General features: G+C 36.8%; 1 protein-coding gene and 1 pseudogene across 1 annotated transcript; both read right to left on the bottom strand.

Annotated features, from left to right (window-relative positions):
* Nucleotides 1–1,242: 1,242 nt before the first annotated feature.
* Nucleotides 1,243–5,189, bottom strand: LOC118330914 (troponin I, fast skeletal muscle-like). Its single transcript, XM_035665645.1, has 7 exons — nucleotides 5,105–5,189; nucleotides 3,896–3,928; nucleotides 3,624–3,660; nucleotides 3,274–3,402; nucleotides 2,737–2,826; nucleotides 2,485–2,658; nucleotides 1,243–1,595 (listed from the first exon to the last, which is right to left on the bottom strand). The coding sequence occupies exons 2-7, from the start codon at nucleotides 3,901–3,903 to the stop codon at nucleotides 1,518–1,520; spliced, it is 516 nt and encodes a 171-aa protein (XP_035521538.1). The 5' UTR covers nucleotides 3,904–3,928; nucleotides 5,105–5,189; the 3' UTR covers nucleotides 1,243–1,517.
* Nucleotides 5,190–6,722: 1,533 nt separating this feature from the next.
* Nucleotides 6,723–8,189, bottom strand: part of LOC118330915 — a 6,869-nt pseudogene continuing 5,402 nt past the window's right edge.

Raw genomic sequence — 8,189 nt, 5'->3', positions numbered from 1 at the left:
GTCTTTCCACCGTGACTCGAATGTAACGCCGATACACGAGAGGCCTCGATGGTTTTATGATGCTGTTAAACCAGACCACACCCTGAGGTCCTCATGCAGCTGGAATCAGGTTTCACAAGGACCTCAATGCGGATTGTAAAGCAGGGACACAAACTGTACATAAACAGGGATGATGAGCCTCTCCTGCAGGTGTACATTCCTACATCATCAGCTAAAAGCTTCACATATGAGCTCAGAAACACATAAAAATAGCAATCAAACTACTAAACCAACAAAGTCACTGACTCAGCGTGGCGTACTTCCTCAGACGGTTGTTCCAGAGTCTTATTTCAAAGCCCCGTCCCTCCTTTAGTCTTCAGCCAAGAGTCTGGAACAGCCAGAGGATCTCAAACAGGCCTCTTCCACCAACTTCCACCAACCACCTTGTTTTTTACTAAAACCAAATCGGTTCAAATATCAGGCTTTTTTGTGGGAACCAAAGTGGGCTGGACGGGTTTGCCAGGCAGCACTGAGGTTTAAAGAGTCTCTGATGGATCCAGTTCAAGAACCAGAGTGTTTGAGTTTGAGCAGATAAAAGATCTACGTCAAACTGATGATTCAGACCATTTAGTGCCTTTAAGATAATTTGTGCCGTTGGTGGAAGTGTTGACTGAGCTCCACAAAGCACAAATCAGATCAATTTCCTTAAATCAGTCAAAATGTTGGGTTTAAGTTTCTTTTCATACTATATTTAGTCTTTGGGGCACATTGGGTTATACAGAATTTTCTTAAAATGGTAGAAAATTTCCTGAATAAACAGTAAAAACAGGGATTTTATATTATTTTCAGTTTTATAACTGCAGTTACTTATTAAAACCATCACTTATTTTTCACTGATCTTCCAAAATGATTAAAAAAATACAGAAAATGATTTTTACAAGGATCTTTCATTTGGTGTTGATTCTGGCGCCCCCTGTGGACAAAACCGGTACTGTTTCTATTGCCTCATTTAATTGATTTCAAAGGGAATTTAACCCACTTGCAGACATTAAGAATATTAAGAGTAACTTTATATAAATATCCGATCTTCTCAGTGATGGCTTCAGTACTAAATAATAATGTATTATATATGAAGTTAAAAACTGCTTTTTGTACATTTATATATATATATATATATATATATATATAAGTGTGTGTGTGTGTGTGTGTGTGTGATTACGATCCTGTAAACAGAAATGAGGGACACAAGAAACAAATCCAAACTTATTTTCTTCCACATTTGACTTTATTGTTTCTATTCCACAGTTTGTGTGAAGTGTTTCCCTGAATGTGTGGAGTTTAAGACTTGGTGTTTGTGTGTGTGTGAACCTGCAGAAACCCTCCATCCATCCCTCCATCATCCCTTCATCATCCCTCCAAACAAAGTACCAAAGAAAAACGAAAGAAGACAACGTGCGCTACCTGGTCTGGTTCAACACGTTTAAGACACGTTGGAGTTCATATAAACAGATAAGACAAAAAACAAGCGGCAAAGTTGTTTAGGAAGTCTCGAACATCTTCTTCCTGTCAGCTTTGTCCTCGATGTTCTTACGCCAGTCGCCCACAGCCTCTGTCGGCTGCAGAGGAGGAAAAACACATTTTAAATCATCAGGTTTCTGACTATATCAGGTTCAGTCCTCAGAGGAAAGAAATAAAGAACCCTTAATGAGGGAAACTAATTAATTCAACACAATAAAAACTAATAACACGTTATTTTTTCAAACTGGATCATTAATTTTGTTTTATTTTTAGTCATTTAGTCTGAAAAAAGTGCTACAGATTGAAACTGACTTCATATTTTCATATTTTCGACAATATCTGCATATAAAATATGTATTGAAGTTTACAAATATAACTTATTTTTATATGTATGTGTATTTTCTTATTTAGTGTGCGATCAATAAAGTTTATCTTATGAATGTGAAAAGAACAAATGATACGCTGATTGTTCTGATTGATTACTGATGTTTTAACCCCGTCTTTCTACTGAACATCATGGTCTTCCTTGTGGACAGATAGAGGGCGCTGTTTGGTGTAAAACCCTTTAATGGATCATTTGTGAGCTTAGATTAAAAAGAAATGCATAAACAGAAAATCTGTCTAATTAAACATTCAGCTTTTCATTCAATACTGATCAATATGAAACCAGTGTTTAATATACAGGAACACTTTTCAGTCAGATATTAAAACACTCAGATAATTCACAATCATCAATAAAAAACATATTTTTTTATTGATTTCCAGCAGACAGCAGTTATAAAGCAGTGAATAGTTTGTTGTGTTTAAATTAATTCCTCAACAATAAAAGCTGTTTTTAATTACCACTTAATTAATATTTGGTAGGATAAACACAAGTTTTTCTACGTTATTTATGTGAATAATGTATCTTGCAACCATACAGAGTGTTACTGTAAATGTACGTCAGCTAAACGATAAAAAATAGTAGATAAAATATGATAAACTCACCTCCTCTTTCACCTCCTTCTTAACCTGCTTCAGGTTGGACCTCAGGTCCATGTTGACCGTGTGCTTGGAGCCCAGCAGAGCCTTCAGCATGGTGTCAGCGGACATACGCACTTTCTTCAGGGCGGGTTTCTTCACGCCTCTCAGATCCACCACTTTGATCTTCAGGTCTTCGATCTACGAGAGGAGATTCTGGTTTTTATTGTGTTTTAACAACGAGGGACGATGTTGAGTCCGCCAGGGGGGAGAGTTTACCTCTTTGTCGGCCTTCTGCACTTTGGCCTCGATGTCGTACCTCTCCTCGTCGATCTTGTCAATGAGGGCGTGGAGCTTCTTGCAGACTTCCTGTGGATGCACGCATTGTTCAGGTTACAAAGATGTACGTGTTAGTGTGTCAGATATCTGAAGCTAAAGCTGGAAACAGAAAACTAGAGTAAAGTTAATAATATTAATTCTTCCTGAAGCAGCTTCGTACGTCACATTTTAAAGTGAGGATTAAATGAAGTTGGTTTCCCTTTATTTAAATAGTTTATGAGTTGATTTAGGCACAAACATGTTTATTAATCGCTATATATTCTCTATAATCTGTTAAAATGTGCGTATAAATACAGACAAAGCAAATGTTACAAATACTCTAAAGTTAGATGGACAATACAAATATAAACAACACATTTCAGCCTCCAGAATGTGAAGAAGTTAATAAAATCTACACTGAATCTAACATTAGTCTAGTCTCCTTGTGTGATTATTGATTACTGATTACTGATTATTGATCACTGATGCCGCTCTCACCATCAGGGCAGCCTGGTCTCCGGACAGTTCCGGGGAGGGACAGTGCTCGGCCATGTAGGCCTCTTTGGCCGCTACAGCCTCCTTTCGCTCCTGTTCGATCCAGTTCGCCGCGATCTGGAGAATCAAGCTCTGCAGGGAACAAACAGGGAACTTCATGTAAGATAACAACTATCTTTAATTAATTTTATAATAATTATTCTAATAAAATAATTAAAACATGATCTGAAAGGTTGTAGAGTAATCTGCCGGAGAAAATAGTCCTCGACAGATGCAGTATTTTTGCTAGGATTGCTTTTATCCAAGATTGTAAGAAATGCTGCTATAATTAAAAATAAATGTTTTAAGCTTACCTTCAGGTGATGCTTGCGGCTGGAAGTCAGCTTTTTCCTGTTTGGGAAGAAATCAGAGCAACATTAACCGATAATTATATGAATATTTACAACTAATTCATCATATATTCACTCTGAAATGCTTATTTTCTTATTAATTAAAGATAAACACACGTTTCCAGTGCTGTCAGTGGTGTATAATTTATAGATAATATTGTTAATTATTACCAACAAACCTACAAAAAACACAATTTTAGACTTTATAATTGATGTTTAATGAACTCCAGACTTACTCAGACATCTCTGCGGCTCCTGCAGTTCACAACCTGCATGAAGACACATTGAGGAGGAAACGTTTGAGTATTTCTGACCCGTCAGGATGTCGGCATTGAGGTTCTCTGAGATCAGCATGTTCTGCCACTCTGATGGAGATGGATGGTTGGGAATATTTGTGTCCCGTAACGCGATCTGAGACCACAGCTGAAGAGCAGCGACGTCGACTGAACTAAATCTGGGATGGTCGGGATCGGGTGTCTCGTCTTGGCTGTTTACGACCGGATCGGGACGAAGGGTTAATCTGAAAGATTCTCCAGTCGAGTATCAATTAAATAAAGTTCATCTTTAAAGTTCATCCTTCTATAATCACTCTGGATGTTACATTAAACATATTATTTATTAAACATACATCTCTTAATGATCAATTAAGTTCCACATTTATCTTTAATTTAAGTTTTAAAGTCTGACAGACCCAAATTTACCACCTTTTTAAAAGAAATATTTACATTTCAGCTACTTTTAACAGGATAAAACCCTGAAATCTGCAACATTTATAAACTATAATGCTAAAAATCTGATAAATAACAGCCAAAAGTACATTTTGTTATTACTTTACTTTACTAATAAAACACAAATGTACCACCTTTTAAAAGTTCTATTTCCTTTTTTTGAGTTTCTCTTAACAGGATAAAACACTCAAAGCCAAGAAATACATTTACTTATTAATTATAACTAATAATATCTACCGCCCATATTAATTAAACAGTTAATAAGCACCTAAATTTGTCCAATCATTGTCATAAATGAGCTTTAAACTAACATTTTAACGTCCCTTGTGGCAGAAATTTAAGCACTTAAACTGAATTAATTTGGATATTTGTCAAATAAAAAGCAGAATAATGATATTTTTCTCACTTCAAAGCTCTTAAAGCGTCACGTTTCCTTCAGGTAACGCGATGAGAAGAAGGTATTTTATCCATCATGCACTTTTCAAACAGCCTCAGGACCATAAAACACGTCGTAAATTTAGGTCTGTCAGGGAAAAAGGTCAAATGTCAAGAAGCAAACATTTAGAAAGCGAGTTCAGGGATGTCAAAGATGGAGAAAGCTTTTAAACGAGGAGTCTGAGACTACAGATTGTTTCTGTTTCTAAAATAAGAAGATGCTGCTCTCAGAGAGACTCGAGGAGGCTGGAAAAATGAGACAAAATGAGGAGTTTTTCTCACCTATTGAGAGGAAGAAGAGGAAGAAGAGGAAGAAAACACGCTGTGTGGAAGAAGAGGAGACACTGCCAAAGCCACAGACAGTGAAAAATGAAATAGGGTTTATATGGTGGCTCAGCAAAATGCTCAGATCCTCTTTATGGAAGTGGATTCCCGTGCAGACCAATGGGCCAACGAGCTCCTGAAATACACCCGGGCCCAGCCCCGATCAGCAAAACCGCCCTCCCTGCAAGACCACGCTGGAGAAACTGCAGATTCAATGTGTGTGTGTGTGTGTGTGTGTGTGTGCGTTAAATATAAAAGACGACAAACTGAGTCGGATTCTCTCTTCAACCTTCAGAGGGAGTTTGAATTCAAACTAAAAGTCCTCAAACAGCTTTAAAAATCGGCTCTTATTTCCCTTAAAAGCACCTTTAAATAAAAGATTCAGTTATTAGTCCTCAGCTACGAAGAAGCTAGCTCCGTAGCCTCCTGCGATATTTGATTCATTTGCCATTAGCTAGTTCGCTCAAATGAGGCGTGAAGAATTAAAATCATCGCGCGGTACCGACCAAAAAACACAACTTTTACGTATTTACAGAGTTCTTATAGCTTTGCTGCTGTTAGCTGAGCCAACTAGCTAACGGCAGCTACAGTTAGCAGCTACTTTAGCAACAAGTAAAGCTATCTATCAGGAAACTGTAAATAAAATACATAACGGAGGTTTATAACTTTATTTACTTCTTTTGGTATAACTCAGAGTTTGCTGATGGACAGATAACTTTACTTGTTGCTAAAGTAGCTGCTAACTGCTGCTGTTAGCTAGTTAGCTCAGTTAGCTCGTGCAGCTAAAGTAACACAGCTAACTGAGCTAACAGCAGCTACAGTTAGCGGCTACTTTAGCAACAAGTAAAGTTATCTGAGGTCATCGGAGGGAAAACATCTCTATAACTTTAATGTTTTCATCATCAATCTCAACCACTGCGACGTGATATAGAAACTGAGATGAGACAAAAGAAGTAAATTTCAGGACTTTGTGTTAAGTGCAAAGCTGAAATCGGATAGCTTAGCTTAGCTTAGCTTAGCTTAGCTTAAAGACTGGCAAATAGCTAGCAATAAATACACAGACCAAAAAAACTGTTCAACTTTTGGAACCATCAAAAGTTTATGTATTGTTTAAAATTAAATACAAAGCGTTAATTAATGAGCTTTAGAGGTGTCAATTCCCTCCGTTTCCAGTCTTTATGCTAAGCTATGCAGACAAATAAACACATTTTTCATATACTTTCAATAACGTTGAAATATTTCTTAAAGACGAAACAAGTTGATTTGTACTGAAAAAGCATTAAATATTCTCCATAACCGATAAGTTGATTGATAAGATAAAGATGATTCCAGTATGTATATACTGATTAATAGTAAAAAATACTTTTATTTTGAATTATTGCCATTTATTTTGTCTGTAGACGCTAACAGAATAATTTAATAGACTATTTATTTAATTGATAGTTTAATTCTTAGTCTTTCAGCCACATTTAAAGTCTAAAAGTTGTAATTTTGACATTTTAACATGCTGATCAGATAATTAAAATGAACATAAAGTTAAATGTATTTTGGGGGAAAAATGTAACAAACAACTTGATCCTTATTCCAAAACATTTATTTCTACTGACTCCGTGGAAACCTTAAGTACATTTTTAACGTTTCCCGTTTTATCTGCGTACATGATGATGGCGTTACTCTGTTTCAGTTCAGTCTCTCACGGCGGCGAGACGGTATCCCAAAAACAACCAAAAAACAACAAAATAAAAGTGTCTAAACTCTCGCCCGCTGTGCGTCCTGCTGGAACAACACTCAGTCACTCAGACCTCGGGACTCGTACTCCCCCCGCTGTCGTTCCTCGCCACTCCAGGAAGGTTTTAGGAAGTCTCGAACATCTTCTTCCTGTCTGCCTTATCCTCGATGTTCTTACGCCAGTCGCCCGCATCCACCACCTGCAGACAACAGCAACGTGGACTCAGTGACAGATAACTAATGATACAACAGCTTAAGGACATTAGTCTAAGTTTTGATACTTAAACATACATTTTATTTGTGAATTATTGAATAATTTTACCGCTTTACAGGTCATAAATGTTAAATTACCGGTTTAATCTTTTACAGTGTGTCACATTTTATGAGCTTTTTTATCTAAGCTTTTATTTAGTTTCTGGACTTTTCTCTAATCTTTCATTTTATTGTGAATTGTTTTAATAATTTTACCACTTTACAGATCACACAGGTTGGGAGTCGCTGGTTAGCGAGCTTATTGAGTGTTTAATTTAAAATGTAATAGAAACCAGTTACTAAAGTTAGCAAAAAAAACATAAATCCATGTTATTTTTGCAGATAACCGTTTATAAATATATTAATATAATGAATTTACTCTTTGAACACAGGCAGTAAAACAGACCAACGAGTCTAAAGTAAAAAGTCAAATTTTGAAATATTTCGAAGAAAAAAGTGGAACAATTTTTTTTAAATTTTATTAAATTTTTAACTTTAATGAGCTTGTAAAATGTGACACACTGTAAATATTAAAGCTTTTTTAATTGTAAAATGGTTCAATTTATTACATTTTTCACAAAATAAAATGAAATATTAGAGAGAAGTCCATAGAATAAATACAAATTTGTGTATCTGGACTTTGTTTTTTCCTATTAATCATCTCACAACCACTCAGATTCATCCGGTGACCCTCTGGAGGGGCCCGACCCCTATGTTGGGAACCACTGTGATGTGTCTGGACTCACCTCCTCTTTGACCTCCTTCTTGACCTGCTTCAGGTTGGATCTCAGGTCCATGGTCACCTTGTGTTTTGACCTCCCAGCAGCGGACTGAGCATGTCGTCAGCGGAATACGCACTTTCTTTCAGGGCGGGTTTCTTCACACCGGCCAGATCGACCACCTTCAGCTTCAGATCCTCAATCTGGAGGCAGAGAAACGTCACGTTAGTCCAGAACCGCTCGGGGAACATTAACGATGATTAACGACGATTTCTTTATTTTACGCTGAAGCTAAAGCTACAGTAACTGCTGAAAAAACAAGTATTTAAACGTACAGTATGTAG

The sequence above is a fragment of the Morone saxatilis genome, unplaced genomic scaffold (genome assembly GCF_004916995.1).
Source record: "Morone saxatilis isolate NCDOM2014 unplaced genomic scaffold, NCSU_SB_2.0 Contig2, whole genome shotgun sequence".
NCBI classification, from domain to species: Eukaryota; Metazoa; Chordata; class Actinopteri; family Moronidae; genus Morone; species Morone saxatilis.
The sequence above is the reverse complement of the archived record's forward strand: the minus strand, read 5'-3'. Positions and strand labels throughout refer to the sequence as shown.

Coding starts and splice junctions, on each gene's coding strand:
- LOC118330914 (XM_035665645.1), bottom strand. Junction 2,827..3,273: donor GAGACCAGGCTGCCCTGATG/GTGAGAGCGGCA, acceptor GTGCATCCACAG/GAAGTCTGCAAGAAGCTCCA. Junction 2,659..2,736: donor TGCAGAAGGCCGACAAAGAG/GTAAACTCTCCC, acceptor CTCCTCTCGTAG/ATCGAAGACCTGAAGATCAA.